The 13991-nt window shown below is 39.9% G+C and overlaps 1 protein-coding gene across 3 annotated transcripts in view; it reads right to left on the bottom strand.

The window, feature by feature from the left end:
* Positions 1-13991, bottom strand: part of LOC127581698 (uncharacterized) — a 58030-nt gene that overhangs the window by 12299 nt on the left and 31740 nt on the right. For all 3 annotated transcript variants that reach the window (XM_052036336.1, XM_052036338.1, XM_052036337.1), the window contains exons 2-6: positions 13669-13751; positions 10400-10456; positions 4959-5032; positions 3846-3938; positions 2150-2318 (exon numbers count right to left, since the gene is read on the bottom strand). In XM_052036336.1, coding sequence (XP_051892296.1) covers positions 2150-2318; positions 3846-3938; positions 4959-5032; positions 10400-10456; positions 13669-13705 — 430 coding nt within the window. In that variant the 5' untranslated portion in view covers positions 13706-13751. The remainder of the gene's footprint in view (positions 1-2149; positions 2319-3845; positions 3939-4958; positions 5033-10399; positions 10457-13668; positions 13752-13991) is intronic.

The raw sequence follows: 13991 nt of genomic DNA, 5'->3' as shown, positions 1-13991 counted from the left end.
TCACTAGTTAGAGTATTAGAAAACAGTCTATCACTAATACTGTTCTGTTTCCTGTTACTTAGCCAACTTTCTGTCCATGCTGCTACAGAACCTTTTATTCCATGGGTCTCACTATTTGTGACAATCCAATTATGCGGCATCTTATCAAATGAATTTTGGAAATCTATATACGCCATCTCGACTGCAACTTCATCAGCTTTTTTCTCTCTCTCTTCTCTGTCTTGTAGAGTTTATGTATAATTTATACTCTGTGTGTTGTCTGTATCTACATGCCTGTGATGCTGCTGCAAGCACGTTTTCTGTTGCACCTGTACCTCACTGTATTTGTGCACATGACAATAAACTCAACTTGATTTGAACCCAATCTGTTACTTCATTCAAGAAACTCTATCAAGTTAGTTAGACAGGATTTCTCTTTAACAATTCCATGCTGGCTTTCTCTAAACAATCCACACTTGTCCAAGTGACCAGTAAAACCTGCCTCTCGTTTTTGTTTCTGTAACTTTCCCCACCAGTGAGGTCAAACTCATTCATCTATTTCTGAGCCCTGAATCTACAGATGTCAGGAGATTTACGAGCAGGGTACCTGCAATTTTCTCCCTCGCGACCTAGGATGCATTCGCTTTTGTTTCAGACTTCCAGCAACTGCTATGTTTTGTTTCTCTCTCCACAGATACTGCCTGACCTTGTAAGTATTCCAGATCTTTCTGTTTTTACTTTAGGATTGTAACTAGCTGTGTTGTCACTTGGCACTGATAGTACTTTGCACTGAGGAGTGGTAGGTGAGATAAGATGCACTGTTACTCCAAAAGCTCAAGCACGTTGCAACTGTCACCACAGTACCAAAATACTAAGCTGAAGTTTCCAACCCAATCCTATACATTGGGCACACATGTGATGCGGACTTCTCAGAACGATTGACTAATGAAATGAAGTTAAAAAGATTCTAAAGGTGCCTCTCCAACTCATATGTATGAATTTCAACAGGATAAAACAATTATCTCAGCGAAATGACAAGAAAAATGAAAACAAGGGAATATTATGGAAAATATTATCTTAAGTAATTTTCTCAGCACTTGTTCTCAATGTCACTGATAAGAAAAAGGTAGAATATTCATTACAAGCCCCAACATGACTTTGGCCAGTGAGATTCATTTGGCAATACTAAAGGTCATCACCTGGGTGCGTGACAGGGATTTTCCATCTGAATCCTTGCGTTTCTGTGGGACTAGAAAGAGTTTGACAGTGGAAAATTCTTGATAAAATGATATAATGTGAGTTTTGTGTGAGACCTTGGGAAAGGAATTTACTGAGCAGAAGGTGTCATGCACAATGGAAAAGCTCTTGTGCATGCAAGACTTTTCCTCTTCTAGCTTCATAACGGTAGAGCTGGTGGCTACAATCATTGGTCTTCAGATTATGAATGGAGGGTGTGAGTCTGTGGCAGGGCAGAAGATCAGTCTGAAGCAGAGACAGAATTGAGCCAGGGTCAGGATTGGTTAGGAAAAGGTCTGGGTGAAGATTAGGAATTGGGGTCTGCAGGATGGTGATTGAAGGTTGTTCATAGATCAGACAGGCAAGTGGGGGATGGAGTGAGTGAATGGGGTAGGGTGGTTCAAAGGTTGAAAGATGTTGGGTGGACAATCAGATTGGTCGATGGTTGACCAGGTGTTGGTGCGGTGGGGGTGTGGAGTGTAAAATGGACAGATTTTACACTGGGGGTAAGGTGCAAATATGATTGGGGGTTGTGCAGTTAGTGGACAGGTGATTGGGTGGACAGACAGATGGGGATAATGGGGAAGTTCAGGAGCTGGGATTGGTGGGGCATGAATTGAACTGTGGTTGTGGAGTAGTCGGATAGACAGGGGACTGGGAACCCCAAGGACATTGCCAGCACTTAGAAAGCCATTTAGTAAGGACCAGTCTGGAAGACAGTGGACACCTTAACTTCCTGGCAATGGATTGAGAAAGACTGGGAGCTCTTTAACCAAAGCTGAAGAAGGCCCCTACTCTTCATGGATGGCCTAAAACAAATATGCATTTAGCAATTGGGTTTTTGATAACATTAGTATAGCACACAAAAACATTGCGTTGTCTGATTTAATCACTTGGCCCACATTTTCAAAGTCTGTCTGAACAATATCCCTACCGTAATCCCAGGGTATTTCTTGGATTGTGCCATTCAGCATCAGGCAGAGAGTTCCGTTACAGCACTCCATTGTACACATGGTCTGTGAGGTATTCCAGCAGATGTTGTCAGTGCCAGCACAGTTGTTACTGCAACCTGCCCAGTACGAGGTGTTGGAGGAACGGTGAAGCTGTAAAACAAAATGGACATTAATTGGGAACATGGTTTGAGAAATGAACAAAATACAGAAGCGATTAAATGACTTTAAAATCTAGAGAGGCTTAAATGGGTAGATGTTGAGAGGCTGCTCCCTCTGATTGGAGAGTTTTGAGCTATGATGCATCTTCTTGAGATAAGGGCTCAGATATTTAAATTGGAATGAGGGGAACTATTCCACACAGGGGTTTGTGAATCTGTGAGCTCCCATCCCAAGCGGCTGAGAATGCACAGTTATTGAGTATATTCAGGAATGCAATTAACAGATGGTAGGAATAAAAGGAATTTAGGGACATGGGAACTGAACGGGAAAATGGAATTGAAGTGAAAGTACAGTCATGACCCCACGCAACGGTCGACCACTCTCAAGGGCTGCAAGGCCAATCCTGCTTCTGTTTCTTATATTCTAACATTAGAGGCTTAACTCTACTGAAGCTGCTCTGGTTTGCCAGATAATATGTTAACTAATGAATCCACTGGGCAGCAATTTGAGTGGGGTTGGTTTGTGTGCATTTAGAGGAGAAATTTTAGCTCCCTCTGTCTATTGAAATGGATTGTTGGGGAGTTTAAAAGGAAGTTGTAGCCATCCCACCCTGATCAGTCCATGGTTATTTTTCGCAAGGCCTTCAGCACACTTTAACCAGGCAGGACCTTCACTAATTGAATCAAATTGGGTTCCCAGGACTTTAATGCAACACTTCAGCCACTTTAATTGTCCGATGTACATGCTTCTCAGTAAAAGCTGTAGGAATAGTAGAAGAGACCTTTCCAGGTAAGTGATAGAACAAGTCAAAATTTCTCATTGCAGCTGGGAACAAGATCCTCATCGGGAATTTCATTGCTGAGGTTGTTCAGCTCTTGTTATTGTGCTACAAGGATTGGCCACTCTTCCACTCAACACTTCCTGTGAGAAATGAACAAACTGGCTCTCAGTGGAGATGCAAATTCAGTAAATTGGCAGTAAATTTAGTGCACATTGTGACACATTCCCTAAGGAACTCAGAGATACAGTAATGCAGCACCTTAGACAGCTTTTTTGATGATTCATTTATGTTCCAATGTTTTGTCATCATACATAGTTGACTTAACAACCTAAATAAACAATCTCATCTGGGCATTTCACAAATGAAGTGGAGATAGATAATGGTTTGGAAAATGGATTAACTGCCTTATATTAGAGCTTTTTTTCCAGGTTCTCTCTTTTCACTTCATCTCCCAAAAATGGCTTCACAAGTACCAGAGCTCCCTGATACCTCCCCGTACCTCACACAGATATTTGCACTGTGCAATATTAACAATATTGCTGCTTGATCACAAGAAGCAGGTGAGTTCAGTAAACTCAGCACAGATCAGGAAACAGTGCTGGCAACAGTGTGCTCTCAGTAGCTTAGTACTGCAGCAGAGGGTATATGGGGTTAATGAGCCAGCAGTAGCATCTGCTTCTTAAGAAACTTGGCCAGGGATTTTCTCCAGCTTATTTAAATAAATCATACAAACCTACCTCACAGTACATGTGAGTCCAGGGACATTCCTCCCATTTGTACTGGCCTTCATAACACTCGAAACCTGAGCAGTTAAATGTCTGACAGGAGAACTGTAAAGAATTACAAGTATTTATTATACTCATTCATTAGTGTTGAAACCATTTATTACACAGATAATGTTCACCACTGCTGATGCAAGTGGTTATTGTTAGGTATGTTTCTCTGGTGCTGCTAGAAGATCATAGGTAGCAACAATAACCAAGATAAAGACTTTCTGGGATCTCCATGGACACAATCCAAAAGTTCTTCTGAAAGATAAATGCAGAAAATTCTCTGATGTTACAATAATCAGCTGACCCTTCCAGCTGTCTTTGCAAGCTCCTGGGTTCCTTCTTTGAACAGTTCAGTTTCAGCTAAGAAAATAACTATTTTCTATGCAAACGACATTACACCAGGAAAATAAGAACCCTAAAATGTGTTGAAGCCACACTAATGAAAAAGAACAGTGTAAAACAGGAGATTGTGCAACTTATATGCAGAGAACCGTGTGACATCTCATTTAGGACATGCCCTCCTACCCTAAACCGCTCCCAATAACCTGTTATCACAATACTCAGTTTTTAATTTGTCACTCGTTCATGTTATTCATGACATCCAGGCAGGGTTGAAGTGAGGGGAGCAGTAATTCTTGAGGAACAAGCCCCCTACAAGGGTCAGAGAAATTTTAGTTCCTAGGTCTCTATTCTACATTCAGGCCACACTCAATCCTGACTCCAACGGTGACCATTTCCTGGCCAGTGGGAGTAAAGGTTCCAGTGGAACTGAGCCATGGTCAGGGTCCCACAGTCATACATCTGTCAGTCAGATGGTGGTGAGAGAGATGCACTGACATGAACAAAGTACCAAACATCTCTTTACCACTGCCCCCTGCCCAATACCAACCCAATCCACGATTGCACCTACCCCACAAACCCCACCACTTGCTTTCCATTGGACAGGAGGAATTACAACATGAGCCTTACTGACAAAGAACTGATGGTGAGATGTCTCTTCTTTCCTTGTATCTTTTTCTTCCCTGGTGTACATTCAGTAATTTTTTTGCATGAAAAGTTAAACAGAAAATAACTTACATTTTCTGGTATTTCCATTCCATTTGTCACATTTCCATAAGATTCAGTCGTCATATTCACGTAGGTTGTATTGTCTGTAGTAAAAGAAAATAGACACTTCATGTATTTTCCCATACTTTGTGTGAGATTTGCTTCCTTTATGGTGATTTGTGGTGATTTCTGTTACACATTTTCCAATGCTCCTTTTATTTATCAATGCACCATTTGATCATGATGAGTGTTGTACTTTCTACTTCAGTCTTCCCAACTAGCGGCCATGGTATTTTATAATGAACCAACGAATGGTATCAACTGGAATTATGCTGACTAGTTTCCTTCCTTCAAACTGAGAGAATTGCTACCATGACTCACTGGGCTAGATTATGACCTTATGTAATTGTACACCTCTCCTGATTAGTATTTCCTTTGTCTTCAAATGGATATGAGGAGAGGTGTTGAGCAAGCTGCTGACACACTATCATTCAAAGTCAAAATTGCCTCCATTTACTGAGAGATGATCAAGTCTGTATGGCTGGGATTGGAACCACTGGTCAGGGGCATGACATAGAGTAATCTATGACTATACTTATTCAGTGAATGGCCTATTTTATCTGTTCATTTCAAACTTATTGAAAGAAACAGAATAAAAAGTACTGTATTCCTTTCAACCATCTAGAATTGATCTAGCTTTTCTTTTATGGAAAACGAAGGGAATAACATGTTTTCGTGATCTATTCATTGATAACTGTTTCTAGTCTTTTGAACAGTTGTCTAATGAATACGATTTGCCTAGATCACATTTTTTTAGATATTTACAGATTAGAAACTTTTTAAATGTTACTCTATCTACCTTTGTGATACCACATCAAATTGAAATTACAGAAAAAGTTTTAGGTTTTAACCCTTATCAGAAGGGCTTGATATCAATAATTTATGATCTCATTATGAAAATACATTTAGGGATATCTGATAAAATTAAGAATTAATGGGAAAGAGAATGTCAGATGCTTTTACCTATAGAGATGTGGAAGAAAATTCTCCAATTAGTTAATATCTCTTCAATGTGTGCTAGACACTCTGATACAGTTTAAGGTGGTTCATAGGACCCATATGTCTAAGGATAAGCTAACTCATTTTTATAACCATATAAATCCTATCTGTGATAGATGTAATTCTGAGGTGGCTTCCTTGACACATATGTTTTGGTCCTGCCCTCTTTTGGAAGAATATTGGAAAGACATTTTTGATATTATTTCAGTGGTATTGAGTATTGATTTACAACCTCATCCTATTACTGCAATTTTTGGGTTACTGATGATGGATTCTGGCCATTTATCTGCCTCAGCTTGTCGTATGATTGCATTTGTTACATTAATAGCTAGGAGATCCATTCTATTTAAATAGAAAGATCCTAAACCTCCTACTACATTCCAATGGTTTTCCCAAACTATAACATGTTTAAACTTAGAAAAAATTAGGAGTGGTACTATTGATCCTTCAGTTAAATTTGAAGAAACTTGGAACCCATTTATCCCGCATTTTCATATGATGTAAGTTGACCTTTTCCAAGTCCTTGTCAATAACTTCCTACTCGAATATAGAGGAGCGGAGTTAATGACATAATAATGTTTTTAACCAATGAAATATAACAGCCCAGTTTTTGTTTAGTTTTTGGTTAGTTTTTGTTTATTATTACTATTTGTTTTGTTATTGTCCTTTTGTTTTAGTTTGGGTTTTTTTCATATAATCAAATTTCTTTTTAAATCCTTTTCATGTTCAATTATCAAGAGATTGGGAGGTTCAGATCACATATTTTACTCTGTGTCTGTGTATGTTAACTGTTATTATTGTAATCCCGATCTCTTTGTATCATGTGTATAATTATTATTGTTATGTTTATTAATTTGAAATTTAATAAAAAGATTGAAAAAGAAAGAAAGAAAAGTATTGTAGGGTTTGGAGGTTCAGAGAATTGGTTATAAATGTACAATTCATTGAAAGGCATATAAAAACACAAAAGGCCTTTGTTAATAGTTCTTGAGTGCAAGAAGGGATTAGGAATGAGAAAAAACAACAAGATGCTGGAGGAACTCAGCAAGTCAGGCAGCATCCATGGAGAAAAGCAGGTGGTCAACATTTCAGGTCAGGACCCTTCTTCAGGACTGAAGATGGGAAGAGGGGAAAGCCCGATATATAGGAGGGAAAAGTAGAGCAGTGATAGGTGGACAAAAGAGGGGAGGCGGGGTGGGCACAGGGTGGTGATAGGTAGATGCAGGTAAGAGATAGTGATAGGCAGGTGCGGGGGAGGAGGGGAGAGCAGATCCACTGGGGGATGGGTCAAAGGTACGGAGGCTGGAGGTATGGGGGGAGGGGAGGAGAGGGAAAGGAGAGACAAACAAAATGGCGAGGAGAAAAGGGAGAGATAGGATGGGAAAGGGAAGAAAAGAAGAGGCAAGGTGGGGGGTGGGGTGGTTTGGTTTACTTAAAGTGGGAGAATTCAATGTTCATCCCGTTAGGCTGTAAGGTCCCAAGACGGAAAATGAGGTGCTGTTCCTCCAGTTTGTGTTTGGATTTCTCCCGGCAGTGGAGGAGGCCGAGGACTGACATATCAGTGGTGAAGTGGGAGGGGGCATTGAAGTGACTGGCAATAGGGAGGCAACTCACTGACACCCACAGCTACCTTGATTACAGCTCCTCTCACCCTGTCTCTTGCAAGGATGCTATCTCTTTCTCTCAATTTCTCTGCCTCATCTGCTCCCACGCTGAGGCTGTCCACTCCAGGACATCAGAGATATCTAACTTCTTTACTAACCGTGGCTTCCCTCCTATAGTGGTCGAGAGAGCTCACACTCACATCTCTGCCATTTCCTGCACCTCTGCTCTCACCCCCACCCCTCCCAGACCCAACAGGGATAGGGTCCTCATTGTCCTCACATTTCATCCCACCAACCTACTTATCCAACACATCATTCTCCACCACTTCTGCCATCTGCAGTGGGACCCCACCACCAAGCATATCTTCCCCTCCCCACCCCTTTCTGCCTTTCGGAGGGACTGCTCTCTCCGCGACTCCCTAGTTCATTCCTCCCTCCCCACCCATCCCGTTCCCACCCCAGGAACTTTCTACTGCCCCCACCATAAGTGCAACACCTGCCCCTACACCACCTCCATCACCTCCATCCAGGGACCCAAACAGTCCTTTCAGGTGAGACAGAGATTTACCTGCACCTCCCCTAATATCATCTACTGCATTCAGTTCTCCAAGTGTGGCCTCCTCTACATTGGCGAGACCAAACACAGACTAGGTGACCACTTTGTGGAACACCTGCTCTCTGTCTGTAACCGCAATCTGCATCTCCCCATTGCCGGTCACTTCAACGGATGCTGCCTGACCTGCTGAGTTTATCCAGTATCTTTTTGTTTTTTTTCATCTAGATTCCAGCATCTGCAGTCCTTTGTTTCCCAAGGGATTAGGAATAATTTTTACAAAGTGATGGTCAGAAGTCATGTGCAGTTTTGTCATCACTTTGTAGAAAGAATATTTTGTTTCTGTTATTAAATGTAGTGGGTTCTGTGGGTGAGGTTGGAAAAACTTTGTTCTGACTGGGATTCACCGCATGCTGTGCCATCTTTACCCAAACTCTGTCTTTCAGGCAGAAGTTACAGTCCACAGGCAGGCAGGAAGTTTGAATCTGGATTAGTGGAACCCAGATCTGTGGAGGGATCACTGCCCACCCCGAGTGGTGGGGGTTCATAGGAGGTGTTCTGGCCCTGATACCCAATCCTGCAGTCTTACCTGGACAGCCTCATTAGAACATGTAAGTGGACAACCTGCCTCCTGGAGTGATATGATCGTTTGTCCTTGGATAGATGTTGGTATTCAGGTTTTTCAACTCTAGTGTAATGCACCCACATTGGGGTTTAAAGACTTTGATTATATTCCCTTTTCAAAATTGCATTTTCCACTCCAAACTTCATCTTATGGGATCACTTCCTACAAGCTGGAGTTTAAAATCTCGATTACTTGTTTGCTTGATCCTTAAATATTAAAGAGAATTTAGCATAAACTGTGCTGAAAACTGAAAACTGTTGACTGAGATCATGCTGGAGAGTATAGGTAAAGTATAGTATAGGTAAAAAAGAGGTAAACAGTCTGTATAGGTAAACATTAAGAAAATAATTAAATCCACAATTGGCTCAATATCAGAAAGCAAAGGGTAATAGTTGACAGGTATGTTTGTGACTGACAGGTTGTTACTATTGGGGTTCCACAAAGTCCTGAGTCCCTGGTTTTTTGTAATATAAATTAATGACTTAGCAGTAAATATAGGGAGCATAATGAAAAAGGTTTGGTACAAATTTGGTCATGTGGTAGATAAGGAGGAAAGCTTTATACTGCAGGAAGATATAGATGGATTATTAGTCAGTTAGGCAGAAAATAGCAAATGGAACTTTATCCAGCAAAATGTGAGATTTTGTGTTTGGGAGATGCAGTAAGGCAAGGGAATACACAGCAACTGGGACGGTATTGAATGGTGTGAAGGAACAGAGGGACCTTGGATTGTATGTCCACACTGAAGGTCCGTGGTCATGGCAGGTCAACAACATGGTTGAAATGATATATGGAATGCTTTCCTTTATTAGCTGAAGCATGGAATAGAAAAGGAGGAAGTCTGCGCTAGAACTATACACAAGGCCATAGATTGATCACTGCATGTGGTTCTGATTACTGCATTACTGGAGCTGTAATTGCACTGGAAAGGATGCAGAGGAGATTTAAAAGGATGTTTCCAGGACTAGAAAATTGGAGCCAAGAGGAAAAATTAGATAAGCAAGTATTCTTTTAGGAAAAGAGCCCAAGAGGAAATTTAATTAAGATTATGAAGGGCCTAGTTTGAATCAGAGGGAAGGATCTATTTCTATTAGCAAAGGGGTAAAATGCCAAGGAAGTTAGATTTAAAGTAATTGGTAGGATTAGAGGGGAGATGAGATGAGATGCTTCTATCCTGAGGTGGCAGGGGTCTGAAACTCACTGTCTGACATGATGGTAGAGACAGAAACCACCAACACATTTAAAAAGTTTACATGACCTGCAGAGCCACTGACCTAGTATAGGAAGGTGGGATTAAACTCAAAAGCTCTTTTATGACCAGTGCAGACTCAATGGGTCAAACATCCTCCTTCTGTGCCATGATATAGCTTTGATTCTATGACTTTGTGTCCAGAGTGTGATACCCAGCATAATAAAGAACTAGTTGTCTTGGGCATTTTGCTCTCTGCATAATCTCTTTTGCCACAGAGAGGACCAGTCCAAAAATATTTCAAGGCCAGATACCAGTATGTCAAATAAAAACTGCAGATGTTAGAAAATGCTGGAAATACTGATGAAAGGTCATCAACCAGAAATATTAACTCTGTTTTTCTCTCCACAAATACTGCATTTTTATTTTTAATTGGATTACCTCCATCTCCAGAAACTGCTGCATTGCAGGATAATGCAATACAAAGCAGGAGGAAACCTGTAGGAGAAAAGAATAAATCTGAGCGTCAAAATCATCATACAATGAATCTTTCACTTTTCATTTCTGGTGTTTATTGGTTATTATTGCTTTTCAAAACCAGGCATGTGCTGGCTATTAAAATCAGCTAGACAAATGTCTCAACTTTCTGTTTCCACAACAAATTGCAACTAAACTGGTAATAGTAATCAATAATTACTGTACTTGACCTTCTACTACCACAAGCATTTTACTGCTACAGGGTACTTTTACCCCCTGAGTTACCCAGAAGCAGAATTGACTAATATATTCTATTATATACTCACAAAAGAATAGGATTGTTCAGTAGTCTGTGCAAGGTATCTTCATCTTGAAAGGGACATTCTTACAGCAAAATACTTTGTTGGCAATACAGAGTTTTCATTGTGTAAAATTAAAACACATATTTTCAGTAGACTTTTGATGGTTCTTATTAAGTTATAATAGTTGAGATTTAAAAATTCAAGTCTCATAAAAAATACAACACATGTTATATAATGTAATTTACTGTACAGTAAGCCCTTGTTATCCACTGACTTACGATCTGTGGATCTGCATTCTCTCGAGGTTAGGATTGGGAATACTAGGGGGTTTGGAATATGGGTAGCTGAGTGGCTGGAGCCAGGGTTCAGAGTGTGGGCTGGGTGTGTGGCTGGAACCAGAGACAAGTTGGGGTTGGGCTCGGGAAGCAGGGGCTCAGAGATGCAGACAGGTTTACATACAAACTGAAACTGAAAGTTACAAACTAAAACTTGTACCTAAGTTGTTAAATCCATGCACGAGTTGACCACTGTATGTCAACACAGCCTTAGTATCATTGTCAGTGGCTTCACTGGTATCTGAATATTTTTTGTTATCTGCTGGAAGTCTATGCCCCTATCACTCATGAATAATGAGGATGTAGTAAAGTGTAATATACAGTATATATTAAAGTTCTGGTTTTCATTTACTGATTAATTCACAGATAAAATAAACCAATCAAAAGCTTTCTTGTGTAGCTCATACAAAACTTTCTAGCTAATTAAAATCAAAGCATTTTAAAAGCTGATAATGTTAGGGTTTTTTTTATAAATTAGTTCAGCATAAGGAATTTGGTGACTGTATTTATCAATTTTTTTTGCAACACTGATATTCCTTAACAAACATAACAGTGCATTAAAGTTGTTAAGTTGCAGTCCTGTGCAGAGTTAACCAGGATTATTAGAACTGTGTGGTGTGTCTGGGCTGATGTCTGAAGAAAGCTCAAGCAAATACTGTAGCAATTGATTTAGGACAGGAAATTATCTCACTAAAATAACATATTTGATTGTGTCTCAATGAGTGTTTTTAAAAGTCATGTGGATAAACTAGTTTTTCAGAGAAATTGTTAATCTTGTTAAAAATATCTTATTGGCTTCTGAGTTTCATCGTGGTGCATTATCCACCATTATAACAGTCAACTTATTTACTTTCCAACAGATGACAAAGCTGTATGTTAAGTACAAAGAAAGACCATTATGTATACAGTGTCTTTTGCAATCTCAACATATTCTATGTCTAATACTGGAGGGCATGCATTGAAAGTGAGAGGGGGAAAGTTGAAAGGAGATGTGTGAGGTAGGTTTTTTTATACAGAGAGTGGTGGGTGTCTGGAATGCACTGCCAAGGGAGGCAAGTACAATAGAGGTGTTTCTCAGATAGACACATGAATGTGCAGAGAATGGAGGAATATGGATTTATTTAGATAGGCATTTAATTACTAGCTTAATTAGTCTGACACAGCAGTGTAGGCCGAAGGGCCTGTTCCTGTGCTGTACTGCTCTATGTTCTCAAGCTGATTAAAGTGTAGACACCATAGTGGCAGTTATAGCCTTTTATATTTAAATTGGAATCAGTACAACCAAAAGCAGTGGGGATGAATTTCTCTGAGTTGTTGTCTTTCAAATGAAACGTTAAACAAAGGTTTCCTTCAGCACCTTAGGTGGATGATAGAGACCTTATGTCATTGTCCAATAATTAACTCCAGTATCAAAAACAAATCAGTTGTGTGATTTATTAGAGTGTTGCTTGTGGGGATATGCCTTATGCAAGCCAGTTTTGTCACTATTTCAAAAATATATAACAGTGCTTACATGTCATACATTCTTCATTGGTTGTACTGTACTTTGTATTACGCTAAGGCCATGGATGGATGCAAAAGCAGTTCTGATGAAAGGTCAGCGACTTGAAATGTTAACTCTTGCTTCTCTCTCCACAGATGATGACTGACCTGCTGAGTATTTTGTTTTGTTTTTATGTTATTTTTTCTAGATTGGTGAATAAAGCACAAGCTGCAGAAGTGCTGTTCAAAGCCCCATTTCAAAGTAGGATTTAGGACTTGGATTTACTCCGTATCACCAGATTTGGAAGTGGATCAGGTCATGCACCAATTAATACCTTGTCCGACTTTAGATTTGATGTAAACCAAAGCTTTCAATTTATTATAATAACTTCTGGTTCAATTAAAATGCAGATGAGTCCAGAGCTTAAGGTGGCTAACCAGGTACATGAACCAGTTCATTTTACCACCTGCAAGTGTTTAGGTCAATTGACAATGTGAGGATATCATTGCGGGGTATCTAGAACAAGGGGTCTGGAGTAAGAGAGATCACATATTTAAGAAGGAGATGAGGAGTAATTTCTTCTTTCAGTGTGCTGCAAATCTATGGAAATCTCTACTAGAGGGCCACAGAGTCTAGGTATTGAGTATATTCAAGGCCCAGAGAGACATACTTTTGCACTGGAGAGGAGTAAGATATTATGGGGAACAGAAAGGGAAAAGGGCTGCATTTAGGATGGTTAAGGTTTGTTTAATTTAACAAAACACAATGTGCAGTATTTCAAATATTTATGAGGATTAAAGACTTTGCTGTCAGAAGCTTTGATTGTGCTTGGAGAATGCTGTGAGCAGTGGGGCACATACTGATGGTTGAAGTTGTGTCATGTTGACCCAAGGACAGCGAAAATGCTGAGCGTGGTTTGGAGTAACTAGTTCTGTGAAAGCATATTTCCCAGGTTAGAAGAGTAAAACTCAGGTGAGACCTTTTCCCACAATGTATTGGTATCATAATGCTATAATGTCCCACAAATTCATGATGTTTACAGATGATCCATCATCAGAAAAACATTTAAGGGATTGTTTATCCACAATGAATAGAGAAATAGAAGATATCTACCTATAAGATGTTGGATCTTGTTGGTTCTGATTACCATACTTCACCCCCTGAGAAAAGTCCAGTGGGCAGGTCACCAAACAAATCTGAAAAAAAGTGTTAATGCTATGATTAATAAGTCAATTGAAGCTTACATACCTTTACATTTCCAAATACTGCTACATTTTCTGATATTTTGTATGCAAAACTCATGGGCTACCAGGCAGCAATGACCCTAATCTCCTATTTGCTCTTAAGACCTGGACTCCCGATAGAAAACACCTCAAGGCACTGAAAAGATATCATCAATGCTGTCTCCACAAAATACTTCAGATTCACTGGAAGGA

The sequence above is a fragment of the Pristis pectinata genome, chromosome 22 (assembly GCF_009764475.1).
Source record: "Pristis pectinata isolate sPriPec2 chromosome 22, sPriPec2.1.pri, whole genome shotgun sequence".
In the NCBI taxonomy this organism is placed as follows: Eukaryota; Metazoa; Chordata; class Chondrichthyes; order Rhinopristiformes; family Pristidae; genus Pristis; species Pristis pectinata.
This window is presented reverse-complemented; position numbering and strand designations above follow the sequence as displayed.